Genomic DNA, 25,733 nt, shown 5'->3' with positions numbered 1-25,733 from the left:
CAATATCTGTGGTTTGAACAACTTGAACAATACATTGGGGGAAAAAATGTTCAGGTGTACTGGGAGTTATACAGGGTAGGCAGTATAGCCAAGTTAAAGTCAGTGTTATTTTTTTAATTTGCTTAGATTATTATGCTTGATTTCTTATGTCTAATATTAATTCAGCATTCATTTTGCATTCATATGATTTAAGATAGAAATTTCAATTACTATTTTGACCGAATATATATTGCTACATTATACACTGCTGCAATGCTTTACAAAAACTAAATGGTCTTTTTCCAGGAAATTTCACAGAGATTTATTTTGTTTTCAACAGGCGTAATATTTTCCTGAATCAGTGGAAGAAAATATAGGTTGTTTTCTAGAAAATATTGTCTATAAATTTTTTAACACTTCACCTTTTACTTTGGATTCGAAGGATACTTACCAAAAAGGAAGGAATAACCACATCTGATGGGCACTAATAATTTTAAAGGATAAATTATCCTAGTAAGCAATGGTGACCTATACTTCATAACGTATTCAGTATTCTGTAAGAAAACAAATCTAAAATAAGCCTCAGTATATTAAAAATGTGGTAAATATATTCTAATAACTGGTGTTAAACTAGTTGTTTATTGTTATTTGTAAAAATAAACCTGATACATTTGGCTTTTGTAGCCCAGTAGTACAAGCAGCCACAATGCAATATGGAGATATGGTGTTCAGTTGTTGCAGATGAGGTATTTGTACGAGAGATTTCAATAGTGTGAATGTGTCTGTTAGTCTTTTATTATCATATAAGGACATCACAGTATCATGCAGAACATCGGGTCACGCATATTTTTCAACCAAAGTAGACTAATTGAGGACATTATAGTGGTTTAAATGTGTGTTGATTAAATTTGTGTAAGTTTCTTGCACTGACAAGGGTCTGAAGTACATTGATAGTTCAGAAGAGGTTAAAGTCAGTAATGCACATTTAAATTGAAAAGTAGGTTTCAAAGGAGCGCTCAAGTAGAAATCCTTCTTGGTTGTTGAAATCTAACTTGCTGCATAGAGTACTTTGAGTAAATTTCTAACTTGAGAGAACTGAGGAAAAATAAAGTAGTCAACAGTTTAGCAGCTGTGGGGGTTTTTTGGGTTTTGTTTGGTTTTGTTTTTTTTGGTTTTTTTGGGTTTTGTTTGCATGTGTAGTTTCTGGAGAGTCTGCTGGTCACTGGAATTGTTACAAGCACCTACATGTCCATTCATGGATAGTATAGGTCAGTCAAAATTGAGAACAACTTCAGGGGAATAGCTTTGGTTACTCATCTCTAAATTATAAATATTTATTTTAAATGTAGACGTTGAACTGCATTGGGGTAGTTTGTACTTTCAATGAAAGTACCTCTGAGGAAACAGGAAATTTTTTGTAACATTTTTAAAAAATCTTGAAACAAAGCATTTATTTAAAATCACATGGTGTAATCACATTCCCTTTTCTTGCATGCCTTTATGTCAAAACTGTACTATTTCATAATTAAAGTATTTCTTCTGTGGGCAACTGAGATTTTACCAATATTTTACTTAAATGCAAATTTGTTAATGTGAGAGGAAAAGTAGTATTCCCATCAATAAATGGTAACATTGTAAGTAGTGAATAGTTTCGGTGTATTTTAACAAAAGTTAAGACAAGTTTAGGTTTTCATGAAGAGTTAAAATCATAAACCAGAATTAGTTCATTTAATATAATGAGTTTTGCTGGTAGGGCAGGGCATTGGTTTCATGTAGCTGTAAAAGGCAACTTGGAGAAGAGAGAGGATGTCAACTTGGACTTCATACCTGTTAGGTAATAGTTTCTTGAAAGTGAGGGACAATATTTATTCTCCTTTACTTCTCTCAGTAATTATTATTTCTTTTCTCTTTGTAAGAATGTAAGAATGGTGTATTCTCTCCAGTATGAAATAATCTCTTTTCCAAAATTTATTTTAAATTTTTTCTTCAGTTTCTTAACCTTCTGTTAAATATTTACCCCTGCTGCTTCCTGGGAAGATAATCTATAATCTCCATCACATACTGTAAGATTAAATATTATTTCAATATTTTCTGCAGGAACACCTGTCATTAAAAAAGTACATTGTGGATATTGTGATTGAGAGTTCTGTTCCTGTGGAACCATTAAAAGATGGAGAGGAGAAACAAAAAACTAAAAAGAAAGCCAAAAAGCTAAAGGCACGGATGAACTCCAGGTAGTACAAATTTCTTTTTAATTTTTTTTCTTTAAGTTTTGTTCTAAACTTTACCTTTTGTCCTTTAGTATGAGTGCAGTGGAAGGTTAAAAAAAAATTTAAAATTATTTGCTTTGGGAGTGTCTTGAAAATAACACTGATGAGCCTAATTTATGGCCACTTTCTCTGATTGAGAAAGAAAACTGAATATCGATCTGGAGCCCTTGGTTTCACCTGTTAAGAGCTTTTCTCATAATTGGATGCCAGTGCCCTGCCAAAACTGTAGCCTCTTCTAGCATACAATAGCATGTTTAAATTTGTGTAAACCATACCTATTTTTCTTTCCTAGCTATTGATTTTTAAATGAAGTATCAAAGAAAATCAATAGTAATCAACAAATAGAAGTCAGCCTGCTGTAGTGTCAAATCCCATGACTAAATTTAATCATTTTTTGTTGCCTGTCACAACAAAAAGAAAGTTAAAAATATCTTTCAATGGAAAGTGAGTTGTCAGACCTGCAATTTGTTATTAGTCTAAAAAGTGACATCTGCAACTCAGTATGATATGCAGGACATCATTATATTATGAACTGGCAGTGTCAGTCTTTGTAGCTGAATAGTCCCCAGCTGAGGTTAATACTTCACTGAATATTATAACATATTTTTGCATTTATGTCTAAAAATACTTCTCAGAAGGTAAGAATCATTGTTACATATTTTCTCTGCCTTGTTTTTGAGCAAGAAGGGTTACAGATAAGAGAAAAACACCTGAATGGATTTTTAAAGCTACAGTAAAAATGAGATGTTTTATTAACTTTTAATAGTACTAATAATGGCACATTAGTCTTCAAAACCACAATACTTTTACAATGTGTTACTGTTTCTGGTTGTTCTCCTCTTCGGATGAGCAAATCCACTCTCTGAACCACCACATTAGAAGATACCGTTGAAACAGGATAACATATTCTTCCAGGTTTCTGATTGGTCAAGATGCAGAGTTATTCACATTACGTGTTGATTTAATGCAGTTATTGGGTCCAATTTTAATTCTTTCTCAAGAGCTGCTTCTGTTTAATTTAGTCAAGGATTTGTCAGACCTAGGAATACAAGTTCAAATAATAATTTATTAGCACTGATAGTTGAAAAACTTTTTCAGAACATTTTGAATTCTCATGTATCATACTGCTGGGTGAGTCAGCATATTCGTCATCAAAAATTCTAAGTAAAACTAATAAAGGGGCATCATTTTACGAAGGTGATATACTATTGAAAAATACAGTGAACATTTCAAAATCTAAAAGGAGTTATATTGGCGAGACATGAAAGTCATGTTCATTAAGCTTGGTTTTAGTTTTAAAGGGTGACTAAACTTTTCAATGGGATTACTGACCTTGGAGATAACAGAGTTAAATTGAAGTTTCCACCATGAGTTTTCTAATGTGTTAACTTTTAGAGTTACAAAGTAACAAAAGACTTACTAATCAAAAATGTCCAGTAGCAATATGAAGCAAAAGTTGTTCCATGGAATTGCAAACAACAAATTGATGAGGGGAAAAAAAAAATCCATTTGGGAAATGAATTGTAGCCATGCAAGTCTTACCAGTCTTCTACAGTTACTATAATTGACACTTGAGTAATAGCAATAGGCATAGTAATGACAAATACTGCCTGCATGTTCCTGCATGTAAGCCTATTACTGGTGAGGTGGGGAGGTTTTCTATGTTCAGAAGATGAAAGAGGATTATCTTAAGTTATGTGGCTAAAGCAATTAAAGCAATAACCTCAGAATTACAATATGAAATACTAAATTAAATAATCTACGTAATACGTTTCTGCTCAACAGTCTGGACAGTACTACCGCCAGATGACTGGGAGTTTACTGCTCAAAATCAACTCAAAACTTAAGTGGAATATATAGTTAAAGTACTTAATAATTAATTTATTGAGGATGGTTGGAAGGTGAAGAGCATTTGATGTCGATCATTCACCTAGTTTCAAAGGTGTTAGCAGATTATCTACAAATGATGTTTTAGTACATATTTGCAACTATTCGTCTTCTCTACAAAAAGAAATAGTTTTAACAAACCCCCCTATACCTCAAGACTTAAAATTATATATTCATTTCAGTTTCTAGGAAGCTGTGATATTTTGAACTTGGAAAAAATAAGTAACTGCATGCAAATAGGTTCCTGTTGCTCTCCTGAGTTTCTGTATCTTAAATCACTACTACAGTATCAAAGCAATGAAGGGCAGAGGTGAATGAGGGGACAAATGGTGATCAACGGGTTATTAGATATGTTGAGAAGTTTTGTTAGTCTTGATTATATTTATAACCTTAAGCCATTAAACTGGTGCTATAGTAACAACTGATATATAGCTAAGTAAATTATCTCAGGTTAACATGTATCTGCTGCTAGTAGAAGAATACTTCGGGACCTACATGGCAAAAGGAGGCTTGATGAAAGCTAACCTCAAGCAATAGAGGTGTAGTTGCCAGCTACAAAGTATATACAGTTGAGATATGCTTTGCAATGGATTTAAAGCACTCCAGTCATGTTCATTTCGTAACATATTTTAGGTGATTATTCATGTTTGACTGACTTGTCTGTACAAAACTGAAAGCTGAAATGTGTTGTTTCTGGGTAAGAGGCAGGAAAGAAGGCAAAAGGTTAATAAAGGAATCTCACCTTCATGTTTAATACTAAATTCAGTTATGATTAATAGTTTTATTGATGATCCACAAATCAGAGCTAGTGGTAATGTAACAATATTTGCATGTAGCGTAAGTTGTATAGGTTAAGCAAGTCAAGGGAAAATTTGAGTAGCTGTGGAAAACTTGATCCTCTTGGGTGAAGTATATGTATCTGAGAAAAATAATAGGAATTAAGTCTTTACTAAACTTTTTTTTGTTCAGTGCAGCAATGAAACACATTTCCCATTGGAAGCCATTGTCAAAATCTTAGATTTGAAAAAAACAATTGCACATTTGTAAAATTGTCAAGAATGTCAACTGACAGCAGTTAATATTCAGAATACCTTGAAAATTAATAGGTAACACTGTTTTTATGGGTGAAAGTTGCCCTAAGGCAGATTTTTTTTCTAATTCTGTCCTGAAGGGCTTTTGACATTTCCTCTGGGGCTTGTTGTGGGTGCTTTTGGTAGAGACAGATCACGTAGCTAATCACAGTTTTAGTCCAGCATGCCAGTTAAGTTTCCTTCAGGTGTGTGTACAGTTTTTTTGAAGAATTTTCCAAGCCATGAATGATGTTGTCCCTTGTTCATCTGAGAACACAACCTCAAGAGGCTTGAACACAGTGGATCTCCTTGAAGTTCCTAGAGATCCGTGTTGCATCTGTGAAGTCTTCATTTCAGAATAAAAGTCAAAAGAGCAATTTTAATGGATCAAACGTTTTTTAACAGCTAAATGCTTTTACTGCCTGCTGAATGTTTCTTCATCACAGGGCCCTGTCTCTGAGAATTGAATTTTTCTGCATCACTCTAGTGTCTGGATTAGTTTTACTTTGTGTGTGTGTGTGTATGTGTGTCGTTATAAAAGGTTACAGGGTTGCCACTGTGCATCCTGTTTTGGTTGATGAGCTGGTGAGGATTTTTACCTGTTGGCACAGGCTGGCTGGAGTCAAAACAAGCAGTGGGAAAAAAAGTCTTGTCTCCCTCTTCCTACTTTTTGGCATGTGGCCAGTGTAAATACTACTTTTACAGGACTAAAGAGGTTTGTGTTTCTATTTCCAGCACTAAAACAGTCATTCGTGGAGGTATTTACTTCTATGCTGTATGCCTAACAAGGTTCATTATGTTACAATACAGACATTAGTTACATAAAAAAACCCTCCTGAACCTGTAAATATAACAAAGTATTTGTATGTTAATTGTAATCTCTGCGATGTAGTGATCTTCTGATCTGCACTACATGTCTAAATCACTAATATTTTCATCAGATTAATGTGATAATTTTATATTAAGCAATAGGTTACTGCAGTTGTTGTATATATCACTTGTACCATTTTCTACCATTGGGAAAGTCAAATACACCGTTTGTGTACTGATGTTCTAAAGTAGTACTATTAATTGTAAATTGTTAATGGCCAATAGTTAAGCATCAGTATGGATTATGACAGGGCAGAATTGACAGAAATGCAATGTGTTACTATAAAATAGAAAAAACTCAAAGGTTAGAATTATCTTGCTGGTATTACATACTGTACAATTTAGACAATAGGCAATAATAATTAATATTTTCTCCTCCAGGGCAAAGGAATATGAGAGTTTGATGGAAGCAAAAAATGCTGTCTCTGATTCCCCATTTAAAGCCAAGTAAGCATTTAACTTTATATTTTAGACATATACTTTTTCTTTCCTTGTCTGTAGCAAAGTGCTTCCGAAATTTCGAGTGGAGCAGGTGTGGTAAGGTTCCCACTCAATTTTGAATTACAGATCAGTTTCTAATACAAAAGGTCAGACCTTATAAATGTAATTTCTTCTGAAGGCACTGTATATCTTAAACCCTGTAAGATACGACAGTAAAGAGAACATATGCTTATCCTTTTCTTACCTGGAAGCAAGAAGGTTCCAGCTTTGTACTTCAAGACTGATGGTGAAAATTCAGCACTGGAGTTCTGGGACTGAAAATCTTGTGTTTGGCCTCCATTTGGTCAGAAACAAAGCTTCATAAGGTGAAAGCACAGATATTTTAATGCACGGATGTCTTAATCGGGCATTGAGCTTTTTTAAGACTAGACCTTCTAGTATCTATGATAAGGCACAGATGAAAACAGTGGATGGTAAGATTAAAACAAGACCTATTATCACTGACAAATTCCTCCTCCTTAGTTTGAGACTGAAAATTGGTCAGCTTTTGCTTTCTGATTCCATTGAAACTGGTTGGCAAAAGATGCAGAATATTTGGATTTCCAAAAAGCTTTTGACAAGGTCTCTCACCAAAGCTTTTAAAAGAAACTATATAGCTGTAGCCTAAATGGAAATCAGTTAAAAAACTGAAAAGAAGTGGAGTATATGATCAGTCCTTGCAGAATAGGGAGGTTACCAGTAGAGTCCTGCAGTCCAATGATGTTCAACATATTCACAAGTGACTTGGGAAAAGAGGGCAAGCAGTGAGGTGACACAGTTTGATGATGATGATGATGCAAAGATATTCAGGATAGTAGGGACAAAAGCTGATACTGAATGATAGTTTTGAAGAGAGTGAGCGACTTGGCAGTAAAATGGCAGGTGAAATCCAGTGTATATTAAGTGCTACACAATGGAGGGGGAAGGCAGAACTCAGTTATATCTTCACATACAAAGTGTGGGCTTTGAATTTACAGAAGTGATAGGTAGTTCCAAGAAAATATCAGCTCAGTACTCTTAGCAGTTAAAGGCAATCCTTTGTTAAAATTATTTGGAAGGAAGCAAAAACAGAACAAAGAATGTAATCATGTACAAATGCCGGGGTCATCTACATCTTTTGAATACTATGTGCAGTTCTGGTTCTTCATCTCAGAAAAGGTATGCTGGAATTGTTAAAGGTTCAGAGAAGGGAGGAAAGGAAATCAGTAATGATTTCTGGTATAACTTCTGTACTAGAGATTAAGTAAACTAGTACTTCTCATTCTAGAGGAAAAGTGATAATGGGAGGAAGTTTTAATGGGGATACGTTACAGAGATCTACAAGGTCGTAAATGGCATGGAAAAGATGGGTGTTGATTGTTTGCTATACTTCCGGGTACCAGAATGAGGGAGCACAGAATGAAGATGGAGCCAGGTTCAAAATAAACCAAACACAGTGATTCTTAATGCAGTGTGCAATTAGATGTATGGAACTCATTGACAAAAAATCACACAGATGCTAAAAGTTTACCTGCATTACTGCAGTTCTAGGAAACTACATCCAGCCCAAGAGATTCCTAAGCTGAAAATGGTGACAAGAAACGGATTAGTAAAGAGGATTGTGTATGCTTGTCCTGATCTTAATGTTCCTGAGGCACCCATTTACAGTTCTTTGTTAAACAGGACAGTGGTCAGATGGTATGCCTTTCTTACAGTCATGTTCATGAAGTCTGTGGCAGGTCAGTCAAGAGGCTGTGGTGTCTCAATAGTTGGATTCAAATACTTTCATCTTAAAATTATGACTACTTTCCAGTTTGGAGATATTTGTCTTCAGACTGAGGTAATAACCTGTACCAGATCCTGTATGTTTTGTGGTTGCTTCTGTCACTCCTAAATTGCTGATATACTTGAAGGTAGCATTTTTTTATCCGTTACTGTTGGTTAAGATGTTCAGATCCTTGCTGTTAGGCTTCCTTGGTTGAATATACAGCTAGCCTGTATGCCTTATCTTTCACATAGTCTTTTCAATAGTTTGAAAACCTGCTGCTGAATCTCAGTATGTATTTTAAAGTAATAAAAATCCATCACTGAGGTTTGACATAAGAAAACGAAACATCTCCACCAGATGGCACACCTGCATAAACACATTGGGGAAGAAGGTTGTGTTGTTGGCTTCGTTTCTTAATAATCAGCACTTCAATTTTCAAGATTAGTTTCATGGCAGATTAAGACTTTTAGATTTGTAGCTTCTGTGTTTTGCTTTTCTTTGCTAACAGAAAATAAAAAATTAGGGTCTAGTTGTCATAAAGTGGAAATATGGGGCGTTTGAGTCACTCTGAAAATACTGATAAGCTGTAGTGCTTCCTCTTCAGTTTCTTTCTGACTTCTGATTGTCAGTGGTGTAATTTGATCAGTTATGTCTCAGTTGCAGTGCAACAGAAAGTCAGTTTGGTTTGGGTTTTTTTTCCATAATCTCTTGAGTGATTCTGAATTTACCATTTTAATTTCTGTTTACTTAATGAAATGCTAGTGTGCTTTCAGGCAGAATCTTTTGTTCCATCTGCTTTCTAATTTTCCTCCTTTATTGCCTCTGTTAGGGCTGTACCCTTTCAGATGTGAACTAGTGTGATGGCCACTGTGTAGCTCACTTTCACCACAGATCTTCTGGGAGATTTCTTTTGCAGTCTTCATGTAGAAATCTAGTGATCTAGCAGATGCTTACATATAAATTTTTAGAACATAGTTTCACATATCATAGTTACAGTTATTTCCAAAACTACACAACTTTTTACCTACCATCAGGGCTCAAATGTTTGCAAGCTTCTTTGATATTGAGGGGGTAGCAATGGGAGCTCAAGTATGAACTGACTTTTTAAGAAGAAACAGAGGACTGTCTTGTGAGTCAACCAGAAGCCCAGTTTATTTCTATTAAAATTTGTTTACTCTACACAATACATTAAAAAAATTGAAGAAGGATAGGGGAGGGTATTTTTATCTCTCCCTTTAAAGGAAAGGACGAGAGGACAAGACATTTCATGAGGCAAGAGTTTTAGCCCAGGCCATATCTGTTCACATGGAAAAACATACTAATACAGGAAAAAATAATAGGAAAACACCTTTTCAACAGAACTAAGTACAGGGTCCTGCCTAACCAAGAACAGTAGGAAGAAGAATCAGCTGAAAGAAACAAACAATAGTAGATCTCCAGTGAAACATTATTACATTGAGAAGCTATGAAAATAATTAGACTACTGGCTTTTTAGCCAGAACACAGTGTACTGTACTATGAGCTAATATTAACTGCTACTGTACCTGGCTGAGAGAGAGCAAACTCTTGCCAATACTAGGAGTCTTAACAGCTATCTGATACATGTTCTCCGGAGATCTGCAAAGTTATTGAGAAAAGTCACGTCACAGAATGAAGTGGGTAAAAACTGAGGGTGCTAACTGTGTTCTTCGTGGTCAAAACATATGCCAGTACTTTTTGTTTATTCCAAAGGAAGGTTTGAGATATTCAGATTGGAGTGGAAGTATACTAACGAACAGAAAATACTTTTTACCTTAGTGGGCAGTGGAATTTAAAAATGAAAAAGGTTTTTTTAAATTCCATTTAAAATGTGACAGAATTGGAAGATGTATTTATTTGCTTAACAGAAGCAAATGTGGTTTAGAATGAAATCATTAAATATAACTTCCTCTTATGCTTCCTTGCTTATGCCACATTTTTTTACTCCCTCCTCTCCTCCCAAATTGCTTGTGTCTTTGCAAACAACAAAAACCATTTATGGAATGCAATTTCTTATCTGATTTTAGTTCTTAGTCATGTTGTTAGTTGTTACAGAAGACAGACAGAACCCAGAATTAGTCTTTGGCAGGTAAAAAGCCTTTTTAGATCACCTTTAAGATTAAGCCACCTTAATATTATGAGACCACTGATTTCCTGCTGCAGCTGATAGATTGTGTCAGTAGTTCTTGTTAGTTCATGGTTTTCAGATTTATAAAACCTTTTACACTAAGGAAGCACGGATCCAAGTGCTTTCTAAGCTTTACATTGGTAATACACTAATACCAATAAGCAGACAAGGTTTATCCTGCTTTGATAGACATGGTATACATACCTTTTTCAGTTTCAGAGTACTGAATCTGATTCCTGAGTGGGATTGTGAAAGGCTCTAAGTAGTTCTTTTTTAGAAACAAGAGTTTTAGAAGACGTCCGTAACAGATATTTTTTTTTTTTTTTTTAGTATCTGTTAAAAAAAAATTGTGTCCCTTAATGTGTGTGGGGAAATAATTCCAAGTATTGCCTTATTTGGTAGATATTTTGCTCTCTGAACTATTTCATGTGGTGAGAGGGACTTTCGAGGAAAAGAACTACAGACATTCTCACCTGGGAGCAGCCAGTCTGTTGCTCCCTGGCCTCTCTCCACTGTGCATTAACTGGTTGGTCACTGGTGGCGCTTAGGTCATTTTATAAATGCTGGTGGACTCTTGATGGATTTGTAGTATTAATTTGTATTCTCTGGGAACTGATCTGAATGTAATTATTTAGTGTCCAGCCTGTTAAGTTAGCCTGTCAAAAGGTGTGTCGGTGATGGCTCTTTCTCTTTGCAGCATTCTCTGGTGTCCACCAGAGCACATTTTTAAAAGGGGAGGAAAACATTTTCACAAAGTTAGTGTTACTTACATCTACTTAGTAGCTTCTAATCCGAAGGCCATATATTTCAGTGTTAAAGCAATCTGCAGGTAGCAAAGTGTAATTGTCATCCTTTAATACAAGCAGGGACAATAAGGTAATGAAAGATTGCCATATGCCTAAAGGGAGTTAGCAGGATTGCAGGAAAAAAAAATTTAACCGCCTAGTCTAATACTTCAGCCAGTCTCTCCTCATGCAAGAAGGAATTGTTTTTTTCACGTAGGTTTTTTTTTTTTACTTACCCCTTTTTTTTTTTTAAACTATGTAAAGGGACACTTCAGATAGTATGGAAATGGGAACCGCTGTTATTCTGAAAAAGGACTGCAGCACAAGAAGAGGAGAGTTAGGAAATGAAAAATTATTTCCTGTAAGAGTGTGCTGGAGAAAAGATGGGAATGTAGTGTGAAGTTTGTTCTTACAGAGGCCCAAAGCCTTTAACAATACAGTTATTTCTTATTTTCCTTACAGTATATCAGTGCATTCCCAAGATAAATTTACCTTGTAGGTTTTCTTGGTGTACTAGGCTAGGGTCCAGTTAGGCCAGTTATAAGATATTATACCAAAATACTGATTACTGGAAAAAAATCAAGATAATCTCTGAAGCTGGAAGTATTTGTGCAGAAAGCTATGTGAACTATAGAAGAGCCGAAGTGTAAACAAAATAAAATTCAATTAAACTTTAAAAAAAGATAAATACCTGCTTTATGATTGGGTTGATGGTAGATTTCATTTTCAGAGAATTGCTAGAGCATTCTTATAGGAATTCAAATAAATAAATTCAGAAAATAATCTTTATAGGAATTTTTCAGATAGCTTCCATTTCAAAAACTAAAGAAGGTGTGTGAAGCTGCAGATTTTGATGTTTCATGTCTAGCAGTGCTTGGGACTATGTCAAGACGTAGAACAGTGTTTTCCATTGTGCATGTAGAGCGATCCGGTTACGCCACATGTGCCACCATGTATATTAATTTTACTGCAGGGGGTCAAACTGCAGGCAGTACAGAATAGTGCAGGGGCTGTACATTGCTTTAAGAGGACACAGCATAACTCCCTGTTTCGGGCTGGGCAGGAACTGCCACAGACTTGCTCAGTTCTCTCCAGGCACAGCCTGCATCAGGAAGAATTGGGGCTGTGTGTCCGGCTGGCATCTGGCCGCCCTCGGCAGGAGTGTACGGGAGGAGTAACCGCTCCTTCTGTACAGGAACTGCACAGAATCCAGCGCTCTGCCCAGTTGTACTAATCCTTCCTTGCATACATTCAGTGTGCAGCCAGGAAATCACGGATTTAAATGTGGAAGTGCTGAAATACATTGATGTTACTATTTCAGGGCTTTTTTTTGGGAGATGAAATGTGGCCTATAAATATTAACAGAGATCTTTTTCCTTTAGCTTATAAAATATATTAAACCTGCTAAAAATATTTAGCTGACACTAAAAAGCAAACCTTAATTCATACAATACTTTGTTTTAATTTTGTTTATATATTTGCTATATAAACCTTTAATATGAATATCCCTCATTCTCCCATTTGCAGTGCAAAAAGATCAGATAATGTATTTGTATTTGCTGAATATACTATCTATTAAAGTTTACGTTATGGTAATGTTCCAAGACCAATCAGTGCCTTATGTCCTGTATGATATTTCTTCTGCATTCTGAGTTATCTGTTTGTGGGCAATACTAAAATCTTAATTAGTGAGATGTAAATAACTTCAGATAAAAAGACATTAACTTTAACTTTCCCTTTTATTTAGCCCAGTAAATTTTCAGTTATTTATCATTCCCTCTATGGCATAGTAAGAACTGGAGGAATGCAAATTGGGGGACAGAAGGAAAATTAAATAATCGTCTTGAAATGTTTGGATTTGGACTCGATAGTATTTCCATGTAGTCACTGGATCAGGTGTTGATACCATGCTGGATCAGGTGTTGATACCATGCTCTATTAATCTACAGTGCATACAAAGAATGTCCAAGGAGTACAATATGTACAAAGAGTTCTGTCTTTCCAAATCCATTCATAGTAATGATAAACTGTATATGCAAGCACAAGTCATCTTGCATAGATTTCTAGTCCTTTGAAACAGTCCTAAAATTATTCTTATTTCTCTGACACTGACAAGAAGTCAGTTGTGCTGGTTTTGGCTGGGATAGAGTTGACTTTCTTCACAGTAGCTAGTATGGGGCTATGTTTTGGATTTGTGCTGAAAACAGTGTTGATAACACAGGGCTATTTTTGTTATTGCTGAGCAGTGCTTACACAGAGTCAAGGCCTTTCTGCCTCTCACACCACCCCACCAGTGAGTAGGCTGGGGGTGCACAAGGAGTTGGGAGGGGACACAGCTGGGACAGCTGACCCCAACTGACCAAAGGGATATTCCATACCGTATGACGTCACGCTTAGCATATAAAGCTGGGGGAAGAAGAAGGAAGGAGGGGACGTTTGGAGTGATGGCATCTGTCTTCTCAAATAACTGTTATGCGTGATGGAGCCCTGCTTTCCTGGAGATGGCTGAACACCTGCCTGCCCATGGGAAGTAGTGAATGAATTCCTTGTTTTGCTTTGCTTGTGTGCACGGCTTTTGCTTTACCTATTAAACTGTCTTTGTCTCAACCCACGAGTTTTCTCACTTTTATCCTTCCGATTCTCTCCCCCACCCCACCAGGGGGGAGTGAGCGAGCGGCTGTGTGGTGTTTAGTTGCCGGCTGGGGTTAAACCACAACATCGCTATAAAGGATATTAACATAGAATAATTCCTCCAAGGTTCACTCGGTGGGAGGATGGAGTTTTTATTTGCCTTCTCTCCCCCATGTGATCACATAGCATACGTTACCTTTTTTTGGCAGACAACCAAAGGATATGAGGATGTAAGAGGTAATTCTTTAATGTGATAGAACTGAAAATTTATTCTTCATGTTTCTATTCATCACATTCTTCATGTGATGCTGAACACACACTTAAAAAGTTTGAATTTTGGTAAAAGTGTCCAGAAAGACTTTTAGAAGAAACAGAAAGATGGAAGCTTTTCCTTGAGAGCTAACGTATTGTACAGGATTTTTTTTTAACTGAGGACAGAAACTGAATGTGACATTTAACATATGTAGCATCTTTATAGACTGAAGACAAAGAAAGGGAATTTGTCAACAGAAGTAACAATGTAATATGATTAATTTCTATTTGAGTCCTTGTGAGTAGTATTTTGAGAAACCTTAAGTGTTTTGTTTGCTGATGCCTGATGCAGATTAGGAAGGTCCCCTTCTTTAGCCTCTGTGGTTAATCCTGATTGAATTCCATTCCTCTGATGTTAAATGAAGCAAATGGAAACCTGTCTTGCTGTCTTCTGTCAGATGAAGTTACAATGTAATGTGCTGGGTTTTTTTCAGTGCTTTATATATGCTTTAATCATGGAATTTGGGTAGATGTTTCGAAGAGAGACAGTCTTTATTTTTGCTTAATGCGCTAGGGTGTTGCCAAGGCAATAGCCATTCTAAATCACATTCTATGAGAATACCTGAAATACTGTGCTTCTAGATCATCTTCCTGGACTGCAGCAATTTGACTTTTCATTGGTGCTGCAATCTACTCCTTATGCTCAGCAGAGTTAGTGGTCATCTGATTTGCTGCCCAAGTCCTGCAGTTACTTGTATTTTGGCTTTTCCTTTTCTTTCCCACTTAGCTCGTGGCTTACTGAGTTAGACAGAGGTTTCCTCCAATCTCATTTTTCACAGAGGAAATAGCAGTGCAGAAAATCTCATCAGGATGTAATCTCCCTTTATTTTTCTTGTCATAGAAAAATCCTGACTGAATATTAGTGGATTCAGCTGACCAGATGATAAGAAGTCCAAGACTCAAAATTCTGCAAATCATTTTTGTTTGTACTTTAAAAACATATATGTATTTTCAGAGTCTTGTGAAAGCTTTAAAGAAAGGTCTTATTTTTTTCAAAGAAAAGGTACAGAGTACCTGTTTCCTATTGATTAAGTGGAAACTCTCTATTCTTGCCCCAAATGAATATTCTGATTATTTTTTTTTTTAATACACGTGACTATCATGGTACATTCCCCAGCCATTCTGTCTCCTTTCTCGCCTCTCAGAGACTCGTTAATGTAATTTTCTCTTTGCCATTACTCTGTGGTCACGTCATGAATGCTTTCTGGCCCTTTTACACTGATGATCTCCCATTTTATGATAAGCATTGTTACCCTACCCCTCTCTTTTCCTTCCTATAGAGCTATGTTTGCTTCTAGTCACAACAGTATTTCTCCTACTCATGAGGCTCAGTTACCAGCTTCATCCCACTTTCAGTACAAATTGCTCAATAGATCAAACCAAAGGTCCACCAAATGGTGAGCTTGTCATTAAGAGCAGCAAGTAGCAGATATTAAGGCAACGGTTAACAAATACATGGCAAGTACTGAATGATACTTCCTCCCTACTTCTCTCAGTCTCCAGTTACAGGACTCTAGCATTTTTATCATCTGCCTTAAGGCATCTACAGATGTAGAAGTCTACATCTGAGCTAATTACTGACTTCACATTCAGGGCAAAGAAGGATACATTATGACTGTGTTTTGACTGTTTTATTTTAGACCTTAGGATGAGATGAATGGTGCCTTGGAACTGCGTATTTCTCCTTGCTGCCTAGCAGAAGAGCATAGGTGAATAGCCCAGATGTAGATGTGTAAAATTGAAATGAATCCTAACCCATGTGTGTCTACATCTCTCCCACCTCTGCATTTTGGCTTCATTACTGACCCTCATTAATAAAATGCCCTTTCTGAGGTAGTCTGCAAAGTCACTACTTTTCACTTATTCAAATAGCTCTAAAGAGCCATTTCTTTTATGATGCCTATAAGAAATTAGCCAAGTAGTCTGCTGTTCTATTTCCCTTACTCATCTCAAGAGCAAACTACTCGGCTAAGTGGGTGGAAAGGATTGAATGATGGAAGAAAAGGAGGATGAAATCATGTTGAAAATGAAGATGGCAAAAACTAGCAGAATAAACTGTGGAGGGAGAATAGGGAAATTAACTCTATCGAACAACAACAGAAACAAACATGTAGCTAATAAAGAAGCACCTTTATGGCTGTACTATTCACACAATTTCTATGCCATTTCCCTGCAAAAGTAGATAGTGAAATTTCATAGACACTCTAAGCTGACAGTATCTCCTTGCTGTATTGCCTATTTTACACGCTGTTCAGTATAGGTGGTGATAATACTTTTACACAGATTTTTTCATGATTGCTTTATTGAAATTCAGTTAGAGTTTCAATACAAAGATGAAAGTTTACATGATCAGGAGAGTTTTTGCTTTATCTGCTCTTTGTTTTCTGTTTAATGTTGAAGGTTACAGCGATTAGCAAAAGACCTTTTAAAGCACCTCCAAATGCAGGATAGCTGTTCGCTGGGGAACAACAAGGTTTCTGCTCTGGACAGGACTTTAGGAGAGATCTCTCGTATTCTGGAAAAAGAGGTATTGTGACTGTTACTATATAACTTATGATTAACCTATAAACTGTGTTGCCCTCCAATATAATCACTTTGGATTTGGGCATGTTTTAAACATTTATTGATGAATACATGACCTCTGTGTAACAAGCAGTGTCTGCTATTACACTTCTCTGTGGTGGTTGCAGCAGTGGATGCTTTTATCTAGACATTGGATTTTATATAGGCAGTTTTGCAGAAGTGCTGAAAACATGCTTCACTGATGCTAGATCATCTGGATAATGACAAGCTGTACTTCCACTGTATTTTCATTAGGATTGTTTTTAATCTGAGCCATTTCAGTCATCTAGTTTATAGTGCATACCCACAAACAACTTCTACAATAAGGGGCCAAAACAGTTAGCGGAGAACAGAGGAAAGAATTGAAGCCAGCTTTGCTGTCACAGCCACCATATTGTGGTGTTTTGGCTGAGTTTTGAAGGAGCACAAATCTGTTGAGTTTTCCTGGAGTACAACAAAGCCTGTATTTTTTTGGGTAGATCTTTGATGGAGGATGAAGGTATGTTGTGCATATACATGGGCTATTTCTATGTTTTGAATTTTTTTGAAGTGCTATGTTTGTAGAACATGTTTTTGTTTATGGTAAATGTTGGATTTTTTTAATTGATAGCATAGCATTTGCATCTCTTTTGCTGTTTCATCATGGTCAATCTGCTGCCACAGCGCTTTGTGTCTTGTAATGCATTTTTTTGCTCTATTAGGACCATGGTATTTGAGTTTTCAGCTGGAACATTATGTTCTGTTCTGTCTCTAACCATTAGAAAATACTTCTCCTTCATATCTGTAATCAAGAAATCATGAAAATCATTTATGAGAGAAATTAATGAAATCTGAGGAGGGGGTTGCATCATTGTGGTTCAGAGTTGGTGTCTGTGAAGATGAGAGCTCTGCTTGATGTTTTTCACAGCTTAGTCAATGTGGAACACAACTGCTAATAACATATGCTTTTAAATACTAAACGCTGCCTGGGATGCATAGGGTTCTGCCATGTATTCTGTTAGTTATTTTGCGCTGCTGATCAAGTTTAATAGCATTTTTGAAAAAGTTGTGACATTTTCAAATTTTGCGGTATTTGTGTTAACAAATTAATTTTTCAATAATTATTTATTTCAAAATATAGAAATCGTGTTGTTGCATTAAGATTATAAAAAGAGGTATCTGTTTTGAAAGTTATCTAAATAATTACTGGAAACTGTTATTCAGAAGTGGTGTTGTATCCAGCCTCTCATCAGGAGATGTTTTCTGAGATCTTTTTAAATGAGACATGAATTGCAGCTAAATGTTAATCATTAATTGTTTGTAACGTTTTACTGCTTGTTGAGTCTGCAGTGGGGAAGTAAAAGATAAATTTGATAGTATTAACAGGCATGCATTGTTTTGTTGTCAGTTTGGGTTTTTACCCCCAAAACATTACCACTGAAGAAGTGTTATTATATCTGAGTGTCCTAATCAATAAGGTCAAGAAAGATTGATTTCAATAGCTGTCACTGTGTTTATGGCACAGATCGTACATAGTCATTTATAGAAGTGGATAGTAATTCTCTTGTTAACTTGCAAGTCAAGAAATCAGCAGACACATCTTACATGTCAATGGGCGGTGAAAAGAATCTTGATGGTGTCAGTCATCGACTGAGAGGAGGAGACTGACACTGTTAATTGAATTTCCCTGGAGAGCATAAAAATATACCATAATGTGGGGGGATGAATGAGGGAGTGGGAACCACACAAGCTGTCAGTGTGTGTGAGCTGATAACATTGATTTACCCTTGCTAATGGCCTGGGTTGAATAAAGAATTGCCCTGAGGGAGGACAGAGTTCACTACAATAGATCCTTGCCACTTACTAGAAATTCTTCAGGCTCAGAAGTCATAATGCAAAAGTATTATAAAATAAAATTGGTCCAAAAAAGCCTCTCTTCAGTCATGCTGTGAAACATTGGATTTTTCTTTTATTAATAGTTCACACTGACTGAAAAATGTATTTATACTGTCTCACCAGGGAAATAAAGATTTGTTGTACAAAGCATGAAGTAAAATGCTGAGCTGCTGTTGGTAACAGTAAATAGGAAAAATAAATACCATTAAATTTCTCAACAGAAGGAAGGGTTATTCAGCTCATTAGAAATTCCATGACTGTACTAAAACAGCACTAAAGGGTGGGAGTGTATTCTTTACGCAAACTTGAATCACAAAAAAGCCACATATGAAAGATTGGCAACCCTGTCTCACTGGGTTTTGCCTTCAGGTAGAATCAAATCAGGCTAACAATTCCTTTTTGGACTTAGTCTTCATCTGTTATGTTTCATAGTAAAGAATAAGGCTTTTTCTCACTTCTGAACTTCTTTTATAATGTGAGAACTGCATGATTATTGTGGTAAACTTGCTTTTGTTTTGCATGCCTTCCTGGTCTGCTGGACATAAGCAGATTCTGCACTTGGGGCCAAGTGATTTCACCAATATAGCAAGAAGAGTTTGTCTAAACTAAAAGGTTTTTGTATCGGCATATCCTCTAGAGAGTCAGATTTAAGAAATCCGTCTCTCAGGCAAAGCTACATCTTAACCACTGTATTTGTTTTAAGTCCTGTCTGCGTTTATTGTAGCACCTTACCTGCTGCTAACACAGAATTCATAGGCAGCTGCTGGTTCCCCATGTAACACAGCAAAATCTGCAACTTTCCCTTTGAATTCAATGCATGATTTGAGTGCTAATAAATGAAAGAGGAGTTGCTTTGTTTTGCTTCAAGTGGTTGTTAGATCTCCAGACACTTCTTAATATCTCCAGGTTGGCTTACTTGAATGAAGCTCTACAACTGCTCAATGTATTGCACCATATGCCAGAGAAGTATTTGCAAGTAAGCAAGTCGAAGTGCAGGTTTTGAGGATTTGACAAGGAGTATGGCCATTAATTGCGTACAGCCTGTGGTTCACATGTATTTTAATTAAATAAACATAAAAGGTGCTATAAAGTCATAAACTGCAATGTCATTCCAGTTTCAAGTAGATTTATATCCCTCAGGTCATGTGTCCTTGCTTCTGCTAGTAACATCAAGCAGGAGGCACAAATCCGGATGGTGTCGTCTATGCCTGGTATGCTGTCCCCAAGATGTATCTACAACATGTACTGCTAGGGTGCTGGTCTGGGTGTGCTCTAGATGGTTAGAAGGCAGTCCTTGGGTTTTGTGCGTAGTCTGTCATCCCTTCTGGAAGGAAGTTGTATTCACTTTCACCTCTACTTTGTTTAAAAGTATATTAAAAAAACAAACACACACACACAGACACAACAGCAAAATGCATGCAAATGTTACCAGAAAGCCCTGGCCTGATGTTGGCAGATTGTCATATGGGACTCTTCAAGCTCTCAATAAGATCTGATAATGCTCAGTTTAAGATCTCCTGCAAATGGGCCTTTGATGCTAAAAGAAAAACTCATGTACCCTATTAAAGAAGGCAGAGCTAATGTTTGAAACTGCAGGGCTAAGGCAGTTTTTCTGCCACAGTTCTTTTGATTTTATACATGTTCATTCTTTGATGGGACTGATTTTACACATCCATTACCAAGGCAGCAGTGTGTTTCAGATGTGCAAGGAATCCCGGATTAACTGCTCAAGTCTGACTTGAGCACTCATACAGAAATGTCCTGTAATATGGAATGCTTTCAGAAACCAGTATATTTAAAGCTGTATATCCTATTAGTGTGACTACAGGTACAGTTTTAAGTTGCTTATGCTTATATCATGTATTTCCCTCAATGTATAGAGGTGATATTTACTGATTTAGAAAAAACAAGCCCATTTTTCTACTGTATAGACATTAGATGTTACACTGAGTGAAGTACATGTATTTGTGAGACTAGGAACCTGACCCAGGTCAGAGGTTACTGCCTCTCATACGGTCATCCTTAGACTTGCTGACAGAACATCACTTCCCTAATGTTCTTCCCAAAATTTGTTTTTAGGGGTTTTTTGGGGGTCCAGGTTTTAAAAGCCCTACTTTTAAATGTTTAAAGTATTTTAGGTGATTTTGATAGGTCTGGGCTAGGCAGAGATGACAGACACCATTATTCTGAGGAATGTGGCAGGATGCTCCTTCAATAAAGAGGATGGTGACAAGCAGCTGAGGGCAGTAGCCTTTTCACCTGGCTCAGCTGCAGCTAGAACACTGCAGTTAAATCACTTTAGTTAAATTTGTAGAATACTTACATGTGACATCTAGACAAGTCCTTAACGTGTGTCTCATCCTTCTGACTGGGAGTATGACACAGATTCAATATGATCATGAGGGAACCTCATGATTTTTGGAATCCAAGTGCAGTAGTTAATCTGCTTAGCTGGAATTATTTTTATATGGTGTTTCTTATCAGACCACAAGCAAAAAAGATCTTCATCACAACACAAGTTGTAAGATTCCTTTAACTAAGTGATTTGACAGAAGATCTTACAGATGTGCTGCTGAGGAGCGGGCTGCAGCTGCAGGGGAAGGATAGAGGTTTTATAAATGTCCCAGCCTAAGCAAACTTTACAGGTGAAGCTCGCATGTCTGTCACAAGGCACAAAGCCCTAACAAACAAGATTTCACTGATTCTAATGTTCATAAAACTTTCTGTGATTTTTGTACAGTTTTGAGGATATCTGTGTGCCTAATCTCCTTCAGGCTCTCTAGGTGCTGTAAAAATCTCAGTAAATAACAGTGGGCACAAATTAAGTTGTTAAAATGTGGAAGTAAAATGGAAGCAGGAGAATAGAAGAGGAGGCTTTTAATAAATTGTGCCACAGCACTTATAGTTACTTACCAGCTCTCTTCATACAAATCTAAAACTAGCTGCTTTTCAGTAGGGTAAGTTTCAAAATACTAATTTTTATTACTAATTCAGAATAGTATTCTTACTGGAAACAGATTTCAGGGTAAAAAATGTACTTCCTTAGGAAGGGTGTAATTTTTTACCTGAAAAATGTGTGAATCTGAGCTATTAATTGACTGCAGTGGTTTAATACTTTCTTTAAAAAAAGATCTCAATGCTTATGACCTCTAAAAAGTGCTCTCTCAGTGACCATTAATGGTTTGTTTTGTGTCAGGCAATGGTTTTGGTTTTGCGATTTTTAGATAGAATTTTCAGCCTCCTGCTTCAGCAGTCATGATGTCAGTTATTTACATTTCAGTAAAATGTTTGTCGTAGCTTTCAAATACTTGGGGACTGTAGACAGACAGTGTTTATCCCATTGTAAAGACTGTCAGAAATGGTTGGCTTTAACAACTCAGTCAGGCCCAGTATTTATGTTTTATTCTCTAAACTGTCAGGCCCATTGGGTATGGTGACCATAGCCAGTGTGAAGATTAATAGGCCAATTTTTGGAAGGCACACAGAATTGCCTGGCTGGCTATGCCTGATTTTTTTTTTATTTTTTTTAATCCAGTAATACAAACTCTGAATCATCAGAAACCAAAACAATAAAATTAAAAACTGCCAAAGAACTAAGGTATGGAACAAATGCCATGTTAAATGGAACACGTGTAAGCTTTTGTACCATTTGTGATAAATTTATTGAAAAATAAAAAAATTTAAAATTGCTTCTATGTGTGTGTATATGTGTATATGAAATATATATGATATGTGTATATACAGACAAAATAGATTTTAGAAGCAAATCCCCTGCTATAAATACTCAGTATTACTCAGTATTGTTGCTTATTTAAGTATTTAAGAGTACAGTGGCGTTCGTGATTCCCAAACTCCTGCATTTGATTCTGGTGCTGCAAAAATTTGTGAAGCTGGCTCAAGCACCTAGGTAGCTGCATATTTCTAGTGTAGCAGAGTAGTGTAGCCATCAGAGAGAGGATTGAAAGACACTGAATTTAATGGCTGGATTTTATTTTTCAGAAGAATAGAATTCTGGACCAGCTGAAAGGCAATGATGTATCTTTAAGCTTTCCTTGACTTGCTGGATATGGCATTATTGCTCCACATAATTTTTGGTGTTTTGAATGAGCATTAGACAAGATACTGTAATTTGATATCAAACTCTTGAAGGAAGTTTGAATTTGTAAGCTAAGCAAGAGTGACATAAATAGGTAGTGTATTTTATGCTAGATGATTTCACTGGAAAAATCAGACTAGCTTTAAAGCGCACAGGCCATAGCTTGAGGTTTGTGGCTTCTATTTCATAATTGAAGAAAACTGTCAAGTGTGAATTAGAAGCAGCAAATTTTAAACCTAAATTTTGGCCAAAAACAATTGATCCAAGTTTAACTTAGTTCTACTAATCAGCTAGACTCCTTAGAGGGAAGGAAGATCAGTATCTTGAAGAAAGCAGGAGTGTTTAGCAGACAGCAATGATTCAGTAATCTTTTCAAAATTAATAATTCTTGTTTTGGAGCATTGAAGGGTCAGCTGAGAATAAGATGGTGGCAAAAATCTGTGGGGTTTTTTTTTCACACAAAATTGTTTTGGTTGTCTTTTAAGTAGGAAAAGGAAGAGATGGAGAGAGGAAGACAATAACAGATGAGTTTGGGAGCTGTGAACAGAATAAATTCCTCATTTCAGTAGCAGAGCATTTCTGTAGGCAAGCTACAGTCACTAGTTCAGCGTTAAGGATGTCTACACCTCTAGAAGAAACCCAGCATAAAGTCTGATACATGGATTCATTGAGAGCTGGAGAAATCACAGGAGGTGTCAGCTTATCTGTCACCCTCTTACTAAATTGGGAAAAGCATCTTGGGGCATTATATTTGAAAAAGGGTGAAAATTACTGTTTTAGTGAATTTACCTAAGTCACAGACTAGTGGCTTTACCCAAATTATAGCCACATTGTCTGTATTTTGTGTTCTTGTCTATATACATGCATACACACAGAGGCACATTATCTGTATATAATTTAACACACTCAACCAACTATTGTATATAGTCTCACAACTGATGCATTTCTCAGTCTGACTGAAGCTTTAAAAAGTTATTTAACATTTATGTTTAAGCATTATTATAGTAATGAAAAGCTTGGTCAAGTTGCCAAACTTTTATAGGCACATTTGTGATTGAGAGGTGTTTGTATTTTCCTTGACAGGGTGATTTCTGTGATGCAGCCCACTTCTGTTTTCTTGTTTACTTAATATGTCCCATTTCTCCACTAGAGGACACTCCTGGCAGAAACAACAGCATGTCCTTTTAATCCTTAAAGCAATAAATCTATTTAGAAGTCAAATTTTGTTTTTGGAAGAAAAATGCTTACATAAGGTTTTAATTTGGTTAATACTGATATGACCTCTAAGGCCAAACGTATTGCCTGCTAAATTAATTTGCATGTTAATTCTCAAAGTTCTGTGTTTAGTTATGGCTATGTTCAACACAGGCTTTAAAATATTGTTGATTTTTGTATTGGACAAACAGGCCCCAGTTTTGTTCAATTTGAGTACTCCTATTGGAGCATGCCTTCGTCTTTCTGACATCAGGTTCAGCCATTTCTGTGGCATTTTGTGTGCCAATGTGCTTAGAAATTACAAGCTTTTTTTCCTACTGAGCTTCTCATAGCAGCATGTCTCCTGGTTTTGGTGCATTAGGTTATTTACATAAGTAATCAGTATATATCCTGTCAAGACTTAAATGTGCAATCATATGGAGTGTTCTATAGGAAAAACACACGTGCACAGTATTCATTAAAAAAAAAAAAGAAAGTAGCCACATGCCCACAGTTAAATAGGTATATTTATGAGCCACTGTTGTTTGTGCTATCTACATTTGATACTAATCTGTAGTGCAGATCGGGATAGCCAGCCTCTAGTGCTTGAGCATCAGTTCAGCTTGGCTGCAGTGGCAGGAGTGTCACGGGACCAGCAGCAGGGCTGACCTCTGGCAGCAGCTGGCAAGGCAAGTTCATGGCTGTAGATGAAAACAAGCTAGCAAAGGCCACCGAGCCCCACATCAGCCCTGCGCCCTTTCCATCTCCACCCTTGCAATGGTGCAGTTGGGACCCTGCGGAGTCACTGGTGCTGTCCTGTTGTAACGTACTGCCTTTCTCTTGTATACATGATATGTGTCTTCTGGCTCTTAGCTAGATGAAAGTTTTGATACATAGTGTGTTGGCTTACACCAAAAAGCCTTCTTTTATTTTGGGCAGTGGGCATTTTGTGGCTGAAGTGTTTAAAATATAAAATAAAGACTTGCACACTATCTTAACTGTGCTTTCATCAACGTTTTGGGGTTTTGCTCTTTATGAAAGTAGTTGCTGTTCTTATTTTTTATAGACAATCAGAAGTTATAAGTTTAAGCTTCATTTTAGCTAAACATATGATGTATTTGTATACAAAGAATGGATTAATTTTTTAATCTATCAATTTTCGAACTTCAGATACTACTGCAGTAGCCAGTTCCAGAGCTACAGTGATGTCACATGAAGGGAAGTCATTAATCAAATGTAAAGCTGAATTATAACAGTTTAAAAATTATTTGAAGTCCAAATCCAAACTTTATCGTGTGTTGAATTGCAAAACTTAAAAATAAGTCTGTTTTACTAGATAAAACTAGAATTCAGGCCCTCGGAAATCTGTATTTTACTACCGAAAATCTAATAATTTTGCTAACACAGAAGGTAACATAGGGAATTCTGTATTTATGCTTCCTTTGTTGCAAGTGTTAGTCTAGTCTTTACCTGTCCTTAGGAAAGTACAGAATCTGAACTCAGAGCATGAACTCAGGAACTGATGCAGCAGATATAATTGATGGAAAATCTGAGATCTAAGTAACCCTCCTCAAAATTAATTCACTTCTTTAAGCCCTTTAACTGGGAGATTAGGGATTTTTAATGCATACATGTTCACCACTGAGTGCCAGTGATGCACAGTGTCAGTAAAACATGGTTTGAAGAAGGTTCAATAGTGTTCAAAGCCTGGAGTATGGTGCATTGTACTGTATCTACCATCTTAATTACCTATGGTCCAAGCTGCTACTAGTAGTAGAAACATCACCTGATCTGATCAACTCCAGCAGTGGATTTGATAGTAATAGCAC

At 36.5% G+C, this 25,733-nt stretch overlaps 1 protein-coding gene across 5 annotated transcripts in view; it reads left to right on the top strand.

The window, feature by feature from the left end:
* Positions 1 to 25,733, top strand: part of SCAPER (S-phase cyclin A associated protein in the ER) — a 169,172-nt gene that overhangs the window by 75,347 nt on the left and 68,092 nt on the right. For 3 of the 5 annotated variants that reach the window (XM_072870683.1, XM_072870686.1, XM_072870688.1), the window contains exons 21-23: positions 2,077 to 2,213; positions 6,458 to 6,523; positions 16,575 to 16,704. In XM_072870683.1, coding sequence (XP_072726784.1) covers positions 2,077 to 2,213; positions 6,458 to 6,523; positions 16,575 to 16,704 — 333 coding nt within the window. The remainder of the gene's footprint in view (positions 1 to 2,076; positions 2,214 to 6,457; positions 6,524 to 16,574; positions 16,705 to 25,733) is intronic. The other 2 variants (XM_072870685.1, XM_072870684.1) reach the window with 1 other exon arrangement.

The sequence above is a fragment of the Ciconia boyciana genome, chromosome 8 (assembly GCF_034638445.1).
Source record: "Ciconia boyciana chromosome 8, ASM3463844v1, whole genome shotgun sequence".
In the NCBI taxonomy this organism is placed as follows: Eukaryota; Metazoa; Chordata; class Aves; order Ciconiiformes; family Ciconiidae; genus Ciconia; species Ciconia boyciana.
The sequence above is the reverse complement of the archived record's forward strand: the minus strand, read 5'-3'. Positions and strand labels throughout refer to the sequence as shown.